The sequence below is a fragment of the Marmota marmota genome, unplaced genomic scaffold (genome assembly GCF_001458135.2).
Source record: "Marmota marmota marmota unplaced genomic scaffold, marMar, whole genome shotgun sequence".
In the NCBI taxonomy this organism is placed as follows: domain Eukaryota; kingdom Metazoa; phylum Chordata; class Mammalia; order Rodentia; family Sciuridae; genus Marmota; species Marmota marmota.
This window is the reverse complement of record NW_025999853.1, coordinates 14,160,018-14,174,937: the sequence shown is the minus strand read 5'-3', so window position 1 is coordinate 14,174,937 and position 14,920 is coordinate 14,160,018. Positions and strand designations below refer to the sequence as shown.

The following is a 14,920-nucleotide window of genomic DNA, read 5'->3' as shown; positions in this document are numbered from 1 at the left end:
GAACTTTTTCTTAAGTAATTTTTGGCTGGGTTAATATTTCATTGGTTACCAGTAACAAAACATTTTTAATTCTTAAAGAATATTCTTGATGTGGCTCTTTGTTTTCTTATGTATCTATCCATGTATTTTTACTATGCGAAGGCATAAAAGTTGGCAACTTTCTCAATTTTCAGAGTATTCTTGCTGGCATTTTCAGTCTTAATTTACCAACAGAGTGAATGAATATGATTTTCATTATTACAAAGGCACCCAGTCCAGATGTAAGAGAATCTATCAGGCAAGTGTAGTTAGCCTTTACAAAATGCCAGCTCCCAGCATTTGTGTCTTCTGTGCTCTGTGCCTACATTTATCATAGAACAGATGTCTTAGAATTTTGGTTGTATATCTTTTTCAGTGTCCTCAGATGTTGCAATATGAATTAAGATGCTTACTGATATACTATACTGAGTCCCTAAAATAAGTCCTCCAATAGATCAGACTATCTCAAACTCAAGAGATTTTGTACATGTAGTTATTTTAAATAAAGTATATGTTGTGTTTCATATCTATTTTCAAGAATTCAACTTTTAATTTAAACAATTCTTTTCTAGAACACTAATAATCAGTTTTTCAGTAACAGAAAAAAACCTATCAGATTGCTATCTTTGAGCCATAGTCTAGAATATTCTCTGCTGAAAATGTCACTAAATCCACTCCTTTACAGTTTTAACCCAAACTCATTTGTCTTTTCAACTTAGATTGACTGAGACAGGAGAATGAGCATCCGTAAGAGTAGAGATTCTAGAATGTACTGTACCACTCAATTTTACTATCTAAGGTTCATTCAGTTATCCTTTCCAGGAATAATTTCCCTTCATCTCTAAAATACATAATCTTTGTGCTCAAATACTGCTGTGAGGTGGAAAGATGAGTTCTTTGGGTGGAATGAGAGTCACCAGAATGTCCGTGATGTAGTTATTGAATTCATAACAAAGAGCCAAGTATCTAAGTCAGGAGGTTGTCTGTGAATTTAAACAAATCAGGAATAAATAGGGACGAGGAGAGAGTGGTGTTTGAATGTAAGTGCAAGCAGGAATCCAGAGGACCTGCCTTGACTTGGTGAAGGTTTGTGGCTTGCTTTCATTTCCAGATCTGAATGGTAAGTGCCAGTGCATCAACCCTGGAGTAGAAAAAATTTCTTTCAAATTTGATGTTCGCTTCTTAATTTTTAAATTTGTTTTATGCACCTTGAAAGTGTTTCCTTATCTTTAAAATAGAGCATTTTAGATGTGTCCCAGTTCTTATCTCTATATGAAAGAACATCACCAGATGGAAGAAATACTAATATTTGTTTGGGTGAATTGATAAGCAAATTAGCTCACAGCATTTGAAAGTTGAGAAATGGAAGTAAAATAAACTTTTTCTTTTTCCTTTTTTCCCATAATACTAACCAGCCCGGGGGCGGGGGGGGGGAGGGAAGCTAGATTCTGGGTTATAGCAAATAAATCTCATTGACTAAATTTGGTCATTCATTGTCATGACAACCTTCACTTGGAGCTAATTAGAAGTTAACTAGAACACTTGACGAGATCGTTTCTGGTCTGGACTTGGATAGGATTTCATAACTTCTATAATCTGATATATTTATTTCTATTACAATATATATTGTTGGTGGGTTATGGACTATAAGAGTCCAAAAAATGTGCCTTTGGATGATATGTGGGATAGTGAATCTCATTCTGTCTCACTCCCTCCTTTTTTCTTTTCTAAAATAAGCCAAGAACTTTAGAATATAGATATTAATTTAAGTTAAAATTAGGAGCGAGAGCTACAGAACAGGTCTTCCAATCACTTCTTGCTTGAAAATCTGTGTACCCTTCTGAAATGAACAACACTGGCTCAGAATGACTGAGTTATTTTAATCTTTTAGAGAGCTCAAGGGCATGTTCAGACTTTTAAAAGTATATGAAAGATGCAAACCCTTTTTTGGAATGATAGTATACTGATATAGGAAGCTGAATACAAGTTTTCCAGATCACCTACGATTAATTTGGCAAATATTTAAAGTATACCTGGATGGTACAAGACAATTAAAATTAGTATATAGTCATATTTGAAAAATTAAAGTCCTATAAAAGCATATAGAAAAATATAATTGAACATGAGCTTCAATTATCAAATTCTTTCTGAGAAACCATTATGTGAAAACGTGTTCTAGGCCTGGGGATATGAAGACATTCAGGAATGAATACAGATGGAGAAGCTTAAACATTGTATGAATGTGGCCATATATAGTACCCAGTGGTCATTCATAATGATTCCAACCACCTGCTAGCCTTCTCAGCAAAGTGGCATTTGAAGTGTGATGTTGAAAATCACTGGAAACATTCTATATCTTTCAGAATTTCTCATAAGAACATTTTAGGGGTATTATAGTTTAGATATTAGGTATCCCTCAAAATCTCATGTGTGAGACAACACAAGGTTTTCATATGGAATGATTGGATTATGAGAGCCTTAACCCAATTGGTGAATTAATCCCCTATAGGGATTAACTAAGTAATAACTGAAGGCAGGTAGGGTATGGCTGGAGGAGGTAGGTCTTTGGGGGTGTGCCTCTCGGGTACATATTTGGAGAGCTGAGCTCTGTCTCTCTTCTTCCTGGTGTGATGGCTTGAGTTGCTTCCCTTCATCATACCCTTACACCGTGATGTTCTGCCTTGCCACGGGCCCTGAAGAATCAAGCCAGCTATCTGTGGACTATAACCTCTGAAACTCTGAGCCCCCAGATAAACTTCTTCTCTTCTAAAATTGTTCTTGTCAGGTCTATTAGTCACAACAGTGAAAAAGCTGGGGTGAATTTTTTATAACGCATAGCAAAACTACTTTCAGTTTTTTCTCAGCTGTATTAGCTAGCATTTGCAACTGTAATGAAATTACTGACATATGCTACCTAGGAAGAAAAGAGGTTTATTAAGTTCACTGTTTTGGAGATTCAAAGTTCAGACTCTGACTCTGGTGAGGGGCCCAGTGTACATGGCAGATGGTATAACAAGAGCTGAAGATCACATCTTGAACTAGGAAGTAGAGGGAGAGCTAAATGGGCTAGGCTTGATCCTTTTATAACATCCTTCTCAAGAGAATTCTAGAGGTTACAGAGAACTATTACTGAGAGATCATGCTCCCCCTCATGACCTAAGGACCTATTACTAGACCCTACCTCTTAAAGGTCCACAACATCTCCCAGGGCTGCCACTCTGGGGATCCAGCCTTGAATCACATAAACTCCTGGGGGACATAGTGATGCCCTATCCAAACTGTAGCACCAGCTCTGGTATCTCCCGACATCCACAGCAACCCTAACACTGGCTTAAACTACTAACACTGTTCCTCCAGCTAGTGTGCAGCGTTTTTTCTTTTCTTCTTCCTGCTCTCACTTAGGTCTTTATTATGTAGTCCAACTTTCTGACTGACTTCTTCATGATGCAGGTTCTATACTATACAGAAGGGCAAGGTTTCTGTAATCCTTCTTCTTCAATGGTAGGGCTGTTGATGGAAACTATTCCAATTTATTATTTTTTAAATCTTATTTACATATATTGTGTGTGTGTATGTAAAGAAAGCTAAGCAAAATAATGTACTATTAAATAGCTCATATGGCATTCTATAATAACTCCTGTAGACTGAAAAGAAAGTCACTTTTCCTTGTATCCCAAAATATCCTATGCCCTTGCTGTATTGCTTTAGTAATTAGCCATTTATTCAGCTCCTCTTCTTTCTTGACTGTGAATTCCTTTGCTTAGATATCTTATTGATCCTTATATCATAGATACCTAGTGCTTCTTCAGTAATTTGTGAAACTTCTAGTTGGATACCTGTAGAGAAACTCATTCCAGACTGAGAATAGAGCAAGAGATGAGTTATGAAGTCACAGAGCGGAATCTTATATTCAGGGGACGGTAAGATATCCATTGTGGAAGAAGTGTAGGGGGAATTTGTGGTAGATGGGTCTGGGGAGATCCGTGGAATAAGTGCTGCTCCCTCTCTGCCCGCACCACATAGTGCTGGAGGAGTCTGTCTCCCCTGTTCCTCTCACTAGACCGAGAGCTCCTTAAAACTCTCTTTGTGTCTTGTTAATCTCTTGTTACCACTCCCTGGGCATGTTGGAGGCAGTCCACAGATGTTGAGTGAATAGTGAAGGAACTTTGTTCTCTAGGAAAGGACTGTGGAAAGTCAAGCTGAGGTCTGGAGGTTAGGAGGAGGCAGGGGCAGCATCTCACCTGGAAGGGCATCCCACTATCTACCCCTACAATTTGCTAAAACAGCCATATTGGTATATGAAGGAGTAATGAGGGAAGCCAGAGTTTGAAAGCTTGAAAAAAAAAGTGGGAAGTTTCTTTCCTATTACATGTAAAAAATTATGAGGATTTCAGCTCATCCCAAGACCTGGATTTAATATGTCCAAGTCACTCAGAAGGACATCCCCCATAGAATGAGCAAGTATTCCTTTTAAAGGAGCAATGGACGTGTTAGTCACTTTTCCATTGCTGTGACAAAATGCCTGACATAAATAAACCTAAAAGGTGGAAAGACTTATTTTGGCTAAACAGTGTCAGAGATATCAGTCCATTTTGCTTAGCCCCATTGCTGTGAATTCGTGGTGAGGAATCATGGTCAGAAGTGTATGGGGAGCAAATGAGCTTACCTCATGGGAAGCAGAGAGAGAGAAAGAAATAGGAAGAGAGAAAGAGCATATTTTGCCCATGCAAGGGGCATGGGGAAAATAAACCCTTCAAAAGCACTCCCCAGGGACCTGCTTCCTCCAACTGGGCCCCGTCTCTTCAAGTTTCCACCATTCCCAACAGCACCACTGTGGTGGACAGTCCTTACCAAAGGAGCCTGTGGGGGACACTCCACATCCACACTCTCACAGTATTGAGGACTGAGCAAAGGTCCGTCTGCACCCTCCCTGCTCCCTCACCAACCTCAGCACGCCTCCAGCCGCGTTCTGATTAGGATTGCATTCTGTGCTTTTCCTGTCTTCACTTCTGTGGTAGTGAGGTCATGGGAGGTGCTCACAGCCCAACCTCAGATCAGCCAATTTTACAATGTGCATGTGGTTTACTTCAAATAATGCCAGAGTAATAGAATGTTGTGGAGACAAAATTTCTGTGTGATAAATGTTGAGACAGGCAGTGGAAGGCATTTATCAGGTAATACTGCTATCTTCATCTGTTATGTGAAATGATGATTAATGATATAGACAGTGTCATTTTACTTGATAGCTCTTGACAAAATCATGACAATAACCCATCATGGCTGTTATTGAAATTTTTATATAGAGAGAAAACACACTTTAACCAGTCCTAAGAACTCAATTAGAGACATAAAAATACAGATAAATTGGAGGAGCATACGAGTGGGTGTACTTCCCCTCTGTCTGGTAAAGTGGACTGGGAGCCCGGAAGGCTCCACATCCTGATGTACCTGATCAGGGATCGGCCTCCTGCCTGCCCTCCATCTTTTAGCCCCACAAACCTGGCCTCTTTTCACTCACAATCCTGAGTGAAAATCACTTGCTGCCCAGACAGTCTGAGCAGCCTTATAGCTGATTTCTCTTCCCCTTGTCTTCTTCTAGGCCAGTTCACCTTTAAACTGTAGTCTGAATTACATTTATAAGTCGATCTCTATCACTATTCCCTCAGTCCACTTCCTTTCCTCACTCCTATGTGACCTGCTATAAACTGACGTCTCCAGTTATTTGTCACCAAGCTTACTGCTTTGCTTCCTGTGCAGGTCTGCAGAAAGGAACATTCTTCCTTCCTTCCTTCCTTTTTTTTTTTTTTTTTTGGTATCAGGGATTAAACCCAGTGGTGCTTAACCACTGAGCCACATTCTCAGCTCATTTTTGTTTTGGTTTTTTTGAGACAGGATCTCACTAAGTTGCTTAGGGCCTCACTGATTTGCTTTGAACTTGCAAACATCCTGTCTCACTGTCCTGAGCCGTTGGGATTCCAGGTATGTGCCACCACGCCACACTAGAAAGGACCATTTCTGATTCCTGTGCTACCTCAAAGCTCATTGCAAATATGGCTCTCTCCCGCTGGGGGACCCTAGATCCCACAGGAGAGCCTCCTATTCTTTGAGTTCATACAAACCTCTTCCAGGAATCTTCCTCATTCCTCATACTAAGAATTGCTTAGTATGCAATAGTATCCTATCTTGCTTAGTATCCTACCTTTCTGTCTATAACATGTCACAACTGATATGATCTGATCATATTTGACTTGATATTTAACTTGGATATATATAAATCTATTTTTTTAGTAATTGTAAATTTTATATGAGAATGGGCTGTCTTTCTTCATCTTTGTGTCCCACAGCACCTACTATAATATCTTGAATAGTTGTTAAAGTGGAATTATAGTTTCATAATTTTAAAATTGGATCTTTTCCATATGTATTCATTTACTAAAGCTTGCCCATAACCTGGTCTGTTGTTGTTTGGTTCTTTATTTTAAGGTTTTAACCAGCATTGCTCAGTTATAATTTAAACAGGAAAATACCTTTATCATTGTAATATTCTGGATGCTACTACATGCATATATTAATTCTATCATAAAAAATAACTTGTTGCTTCTGTCAGGCTGGACGCTAGCAACATTGTGAGGTAGGCATAGCTTGTCTCTGACAATTAATAGCCACCGCTCCTTTAGTTGTACATAAAGGAAACAACACCAGCTCAAGCAAAATAAGTGAGGGAGGAGGCACAAACTTGTCAGCATGCAATAAGTAAACCTGTGCAGAGCCAGCGGCTGGGACAGGGCACAGGGGGCTTCACAGAAAATGGAGCTGGAGAGTCAGGAGCCAAGGCTGCACTGGGGCCCTCAGGCGACAAAGTTCTCTCTGTCATCTGTTTCCCCCTCTAGACAAACCATGCCACATCTGGCCCAGTGGCTGCCTGGTGTGTCCCTTCAGTGGGGCCATGGCAGTGTCCTCAACAGGCAATGTAGGCATGCTCTTCCATTGTCTTTTCCCATTTCTTTCCCAATCCCAGTTATTCTTTTCTGCTTAAATCCCTCCCAGGGATTGAGTCCAGGACTCTCTTCTCAGAAGAAAAGTGATTTTTCTAAAATCTTAGTTTGGTGTGAATTATTTGCTTGTTATTACTCTGTGACATGAATCTTAACTGTGATTTACAGAGAAAGAATCCTAAAATAATGTATTGTTCATGATTAATTGCAGATCTTATATTTTGTGACCATCCTGTATCCTTTCAAATAACCCAGATGATTTAAGAAATGGTGATTCTGATCCTCTTTTTCTCATCTTGGGAACTAGGGTTCAGAGATGCAAAACGAGACAAAGGAAACTAATTGTTTATCATTAAATGTGCAGTATTTGACCAATAATACCACCCTCACTATATTGCCTTCTTCCTGTTTCTAGAACATGATCATTGAATGCTGCTCTGAAATACTAGCTCTGTTTTTGAGTGACAGAGAGCCAACACCATTAACTGAGGTATGTATCTTTCCTTTCAAATTGTATCTGGTTATTCACAAGTAGTATTACTGCTGTGGAAATGAAAACACAAAAAACATCTAATTGCAAGTACCAAGGGTCTCACCTTCCTTAATTAATGTGAAAAAATGAGTTCACAATAGCATATTACTTTGGTTAAGAATATTCTTTGTGGAAAAAAAGTTCAGTTAGTACAGAAAATTATGTAGTAGATCATTTTAAAATCACTTGAAATCTGCCATTTGGATCATAATCCCTATTAGCACTTTGGAAATATCTAGAATGTTCTCCCTTCATAGATGAACTTTAGAATTTTTCTGTCAATGAGATCATGCTTTCTGTAACTTGCTTTTGTTCCTTGAATAATAATGCCATGGAGGTATTTTTATGTGGAAAAAAAAGCCTTTGTAATAGTCTCTATTATATATTTGTTGTGTCAGGCACTATTATTGATGAATAAAGAGATTTTTGGATTCTAATACATACATATTTGTTCCCTTCTATGTTATATCCTCAGAGGTCATTTTTAGGAATTGAATTTTAGAGTAAAAAGTATGTATACATATTTATTATAAAATATACCTATAAAAATAATTTTGACCAGCTCCTGATAACCCCTATTCTACTTTCCATCTCTCTGAATTTGTCTACTCTAGGTACTGCATATAAATGGAGTCATATATATATTTTATATCTGGCTTACTTTGTGAGGCATAATGTTTCAAAGTTACCCATGTTTAAGTATTTTATTGCTTTTTTAAAAAAATTATTATTATTTTTTAAAAATGTTATTTAGTTGTCAATGGACCTTTATTTTATTTATTTATATGTGGTGCTGAGAATCAAACCCAGTACCTCACACATGCTAGACAAGTGCTCTACCACTAAGCCACCACTCCAACCCTCATTCCTTATTTTTTTGTCATACATATATGGAGTATAATTTCTCATTTTTCTGATTGTACATGTTGTATAATCACATTGATCATGCAGTCATGTATGTACATAAGGTAATAATGTCTGTTTTATTCTGCTGTCCTTCCTAACCCTATACATTTTTAAAGGCTAAATAATATTCCTCTATATCTATATACAACATTTGTTTATCAATTCATCCATTAATGGATATTTGGGTTGTTTTCACATTTTGGCTATTGTAAATAAGGTTTTTATGAACATGGTTGTGCAAGTATCTATTGGAGTTTTAGTTTTTAATTATTTAGGGTATATTCCTAGGAGTGAAGTAGCTGGATCCCCATGGTATTAATTTTTTGAGGAAACCCCAAACTGTTTCCCATAGCAGCTATATAATTTTATACTTCTATTAAAAATGAATTCTAATTTCTCCATATTCTCATCAAGTATTGTTCTTTTTATTTTATTTTATTTTATTTTAATAAAAACTATCCTAATGGGTGTGGAGTGGTATCTTGTTGTGATTTTGATTTGCATTTCTTTAGGGACTAATGATCATATTTAAATATGATTTTTAGTCATTTGTACGTCTTTTCTGGGGAAATATCTACTCAATCCTTTGTCCTTTTTGAATTAGTGTATATATATATTGCTATATGATTGCAAATGGCCCTCCAGAAATGTTGCACCAATTTCCTCTGCTCTCTGTAGTAGATGAGAGGACCAGTTTACAAACACGTTCATTTACACTAGATCTTACCTCCCTCTTCTCCTTCTCTATACGGTTATTAATTCTGAAAAGTGAAAAGTAGCATGTCATTATTTTATTCTTATTTTTAATAAGGCCAAATACATTTTATATGTTCATTGTAAATCTGTATCTTTTCTTTGTGAAATGGTATTTGCTCATTAACTTATGTAACAAATATTTAGAGTGAACAATCTCCATGCCAGGAAATCCCTCCTATGCACTGGAAAGCCAGCTGTGATAAGCAATAAGAATCCTGCTCTCAAGGAACTGCCATTTTTGTGGAGGGAAATGCTTAGCAATTAATAAGCAAGAAAGTTTCAAATTTTGTCAAGTGCTGAAAAGGAAAAAAATAAAATAAAGCAATATACAAGAGGAGGGACTGGCAAATTATAGCCTGTGAACTGCATCTGGGCCACTGTTTGTTTTTTAAAATGGTGTTTTATTGGAATAGTCTTGCCTGTTTTTTCACTTGTGGTACATAGCTAGTTTTTTAGTATAACAGCAGAGATGGGTAGAGACCACCACGTATTAATCAGCTTTTCATCACCCTGACCAAAATGCCTGACACGAAGAGCTTAGAGGAGGAAAAATTTAATTTGGGCTCACAGTTTCCGAGGTCCTATTCCATGGTCGGCTGACTCCACTCTGGAGTCTGAGGTGAGGCAAAACATCATGGCAGAATGTTGTGGTGGAGGGAAGCCACTCAGGTCATAGCAGCTAGAGAGTCGAGAGACAGGAGAGGCACCAAGGGACAAAATATAAATTCCAAAGGCCTACTTCCTCCAGCCACCCCTACTTGCCTATAGTTGCCACCCAGTACAGGAGTCCTTTCAGATGATTAATCCAACAAGTGGATTACTCCAGTGATGAGGTTTAGCTTCTATAATCTAATCATTTCACCTCTGACCATTCCTGCATTGTTTCACACATGAGCTTTCAGGGGACATCTCATATCTAAACCATAACAGAGTGTGTGGTCTACAAAGCCTAAATTATTTATTTTCTGGGATTTTATAAAGTTTGTAGGCCTCTCTGATAGAGAGTATCAGGGAATGGAGCCACAGCTTAGATAGGGTGTTCTCCCGAACATGTCTCCTCCTCAAAGGGACATTTGAAGTAAGACCTATCAACAATCTGTGCCCTATTTTATTGTTAAACTTTTAGCTTGTAGGGACAGTGACACTGCTCCCTCCATCCCTGAACTCTCACGGTACCATGTATACCAACCTCACTGTTACTGTTTCTTGAATCAAATTGAATTTCTTTGAGTTTTAAATATCTGTAATTTAATCTTTGCTTTTAGAAAATTCAATTGACTATTCATGGCCCTTTCCCATTTTTTAAATGGGGAGCTTAATTTTTATTATGGAAATATTTAGACTTACTCTGTCAGACATAGTAAAACCAAGCCTAAATCTAATTTTAGACAACCCATGGTTAGCAATAGGTCACAAAAAATTGTTAATCATAAGATATATGATGACTGATGTCAGTGGATTTGGTTTCTGACACTTGGGTTGAAAACCCAGACTTGAGTGTCATTTGTGGTATGACCTTGGGCAAATTATTTAATTTCTCTAAGCTTCAGGGTTTTTTTCATAGGTCATAATATGAAGCTCTCACAATTGTGAGTTGGATAATATAGTTAAATATTTTGTCATAGGGCTTACAATGAAATGTTTAGAAAATATTTTAAGCATCACTGTCATTATCATCATCATCTCCACCATGACTCTACCTTCCCTGTGTGCTTCATCCTTGTGGACTAATTTCAATCAGATTTTTAGTAGCCAAATTTGTTTTGAAAAATATTAAAGGTAGAATAAAAGATGGAAATCATTTTCTTTTCCCATAATGTAAACTTATTATTCTATCTTAGGGATTAGGTCAAGATCCCAACATGGGATCTCAGTGGTGAAGGATCCAAGAAAGGGTACCTCTCACTTGAACCTCCTCCTGTATTTCTTCTGAGAGCAAGACTTACCTAATAGTGCTGGGACAGGACTTGGGCATTTATGAATTTGTCCCAAGAAATAAATTGTTAGGCAAAATTACATGCTTTAGTGGAGGTCTTTTTGTCACCAGTATGAGATCTTGCTGTGCAATTTTGTTCCTTACTGAACATACCTATTACAAATTACCTTTGCTTGTATTACCTCTTCCTAATTAAAATAAATATTGCTATGCATGGCTTGTGACATAAAGAGACTGAGAATAGCAGGGACATGAAGGAAGGGAATGAATGTCCCATACTAACCATCTTAGTGATTAATCACAGTGTATCAGAGACCATTAGGTATGATTTCTGGTCAAGCAGCAATAAAAAGCATTCCTTTAATTGCCTGCGTAGGTTTGAATTATTGCATTTCCCAAGATGTCAGGTAGGATTCAAACATGATGCTAAAAATATTCTCTCTTCTTACTCTGATTAAGTCCTTTAAACAACTACCTGTCCATCATAATTATTGACTATCTGCTGCATACAGTACATTGGTATAGATACTTTTTGTAGCTGAAAACACAGATTAAAGTTCCTCTTGCCAGCTAAATTAAGTATTTTCATTAGTACACATGATACAAATCAATTTGCCTTATCAATTATCCACATACATGTGTGAAAGTATTATAAATTGAACAGATTAATGATTAATGTATGAGTGTATATGATATGAATAGACTAGAATGGAGAAGAGGTAGGTTCCTAGGAGTAGATCCTGCTTTAAAGATGGAAAGGTTATCTTAGATCAAGAGATCAAAGAGATTATATACAAAAACTGCAAAATAGTTCTTCTTGATTATACAAGTTTAGTGGTTGTGGGGTTTTTTTTTGTTTTTTTTTTTTTTTTTAGTTTAGGATTTTTAGCTTGACCTAGTGTAGTATCTAACAGTGTGATAATAGTGATTGAAATGCAAATGCTACTACTAATAGTAATAATAATAATAAATATTTATTGAGCACATGGCATGTGCAGACATCATTAAGTGTTTATATACATTATATCACTTAATATCACAAGAACCCTTTGAAATGGGTTACCATTACTATCCTTACTGTTGAGATGAGAAAATTAAGTAGCATGCTCAGGTCTTAGAACTTATAAGTGGAAGAGGCAGGAGTCAAATCCAGGTCCACCTAAATCCAGGACCCACACTGTTATCGTGTGTGTGTGTGTGTGTGTGTGTGTGTGTGTGTGTAACTGGGGCTCAAACTCAGGATCTTGTGCATATGGGGCTAGTACTCTACCAGTGCTCTTCGCCCCCATCTCCAGATCTGCATTTTTAACTAACACACATCCAGGGAATGACTTACTAGACTAGTGGAAGCAGCTGGCCGTGGTGGTGCACACCTGTAATCCCAGGGGCTTGGGAGGCTGAGGCAGGAGAATTGAGAGTTCAAAGCCAATCTTAGCAACTTTATGAGGCTCTAAGCAACTCAGAGAGACCCTATCTCTAAATAAAAAAATAAAAGGAGCTGGGGATGTGGCTCAGTGGTAGAGCACCTTTGGGTTCAATCCCCAGTACCAAAAAAAAAAAAAAGAGTGACAAGGCAACACCTGAAATAGAATAGTGGAAGCAGGTGCTCCAGGGAATTGAGGAGTGAGATGTGAGAAAGTGAGATGAGAAAGAAAAAGTCACTAGAGCAGACTGATCTTTAAGAAGATTTGAGAGCATGGGAAAACAAAATGAGGAATATAGGGAAATGGCCAGAATGAGCCACAGAATTGAAGAGCAGGGGTGGTTGGGAAAAGAATTAGGGGGGATAGAGGATGCCTGTAGGGACCAAGGGTGAAGCAGAGCCATAAGGAGGGGGCAGGGAACAGACAGATCTGTATAGCACAAGTGAGGGGATACTTGAAGCAAAAACAAAACAAAACAAAACTTCCTCCTCTAGGCCTTTAGGTGGCATCTCAAGGTGGAGAGGGATATAGGTAATTGCATAAGAAAAGGAGAAATTGGGGAAGTTCAGCCAGTGGTTTTAATTTTCCCAACTAAGTAGAGTGGGACAGGAAGCTGGAGAGCACAGTCGTCTAGAAAGGTGAAATCTTGAATATCATCATCATCCAGGGCCATGGGTAAGGAAGCTGTCCCAGGACAAATAGAAGATTGAGGGCCACATTGAGATTTAAAAGTTATGTTTGTGAGGATACTAGGCTTCTTGGCTTGTGATTTTTCTCAAGCAGCACTTGGCTTTTTGATATAGGAATGAAAAATGCCAATAGAAGCAAATTATTTTATTAGGCAAATGCAAGAAGGAAACAGAGGTACCTGGAAAGTCAGAGTTCTAGTGAGACAGTCAGTGGCACGCAGGAGACTGTGGTGGATTATAATAGCTATGAATTTGTCTCATAATAAATAAAAATGCCTCAAGTCTCAGAAAGCATCTCAGCCTGATGTCTGCCATTATTTCTGTAGCTCCTATTGAACATAATTTAGTTTGTGCAATATTTCTTTAAAATATGTAAATTTAACCTAAAAATCCATAATGATATTTAAATTCTAGTGAAGTGCATATTAGTATGTGCTTTACTAATGTATATTCCTTTTTACATGGCTGAATTTAGTGTGCTCATGATTGATTGTTTGTTTGTTTATTTATGGTGCTGTGGGTCAAACCCAGGGCCTCACACAGGCTGGATAACTGCTCTGTTATTGAGCCACATCCTCATCCCTATTGTTTATTTAATTATCATTTTTGATATTTTTATGATAAGATGTTGACATCAATCATTTGCTAGTGAGTAAATTACCATTCCACTATATTAACATCCCTCTATTAAATTATTTGCATCTTTACGGCTAATGTATGGATCCATCACATGACTACCTACACCTTATTATCTCTTCTGACCGCTTATGAGTCCTGCATGTTAGCTGAAGCAGTTTCCTCACAACACTAGCCTCTTATATTGTACTGGGTATCACATAGAAATGGGCGATAGTGCATCTAAACTTGTATTAACCTAACTCAGATCACCACTTTTTCATTACTTCTCTTTTAAGCCCTTGGCTTATGTTCTATGCACTCAATAGTAGTTGATCAAAATGTGTTATGGCGATGTACTTCCACTTTTCTCTCCTCTACTAGTGCTGATTGGATCTTATATAAGATTGAGTCATATTGTATTTTTATTCTCAGTGCTTTTTCCCCAAGTCTGGTCCCCAGCAGGTGTTCAAAAAATGTTAAATGAATGAATAGCTCATGATACATCTTCCAGAGATAGCCCTTGATTGCTGCTCTAGTTCTGCCATTATCAGTGACTTTGGAGCCATCAGTTTCAGTCATTGGTACAGTAAACATTTGTGAAGTGCCTCCTCTGTACCTGTCACTATGTGAGGCTTTGACAAAAGTAAAAGCCAGTCTCTGCCTTCAAGAGAGCTGTGGTTTACCGCAGGACAGAGACAACCACGAAAGCAATTACAGTCCAGAGTGGGGAAAGAGGCCTGAGAACTGAGCACCACTCCTGGGCTCCCCTGGCAGTCTTGCCACAGCTCTGAAGGTGATGAGCTTCGGTATGTTTTTAGAGGGATTCACTGATTCCCTCTTTGAAATTAAGCTAGTGACCCATGGTTAATTGCTTAGAAAAATGATTGCAAAATGATAAGAGTACCCTTGGGAAAATACAAACATGACTAAGGACATTCATGGAAGTATTTTCCTCTTATTGGAAAGACTTTTGACGAAAGGGACAAAAAGTAAAAATCTCACCCCTGGCAGTTGGCTCAGTGGTTGTGATTTTTCTCAAGGAGCAC

General features: G+C 37.8%; 1 protein-coding gene across 2 annotated transcripts in view; it reads left to right on the top strand.

Moving 5' to 3' along the window:
• Positions 1-14,920, top strand: part of Cfap54 (cilia and flagella associated protein 54) — a 293,504-nt gene that overhangs the window by 250,006 nt on the left and 28,578 nt on the right. For both annotated transcript variants that reach the window (XM_048803590.1, XM_048803601.1), the window contains one exon: positions 7,429-7,503. In XM_048803590.1, coding sequence (XP_048659547.1) covers positions 7,429-7,503 — 75 coding nt within the window. The remainder of the gene's footprint in view (positions 1-7,428; positions 7,504-14,920) is intronic.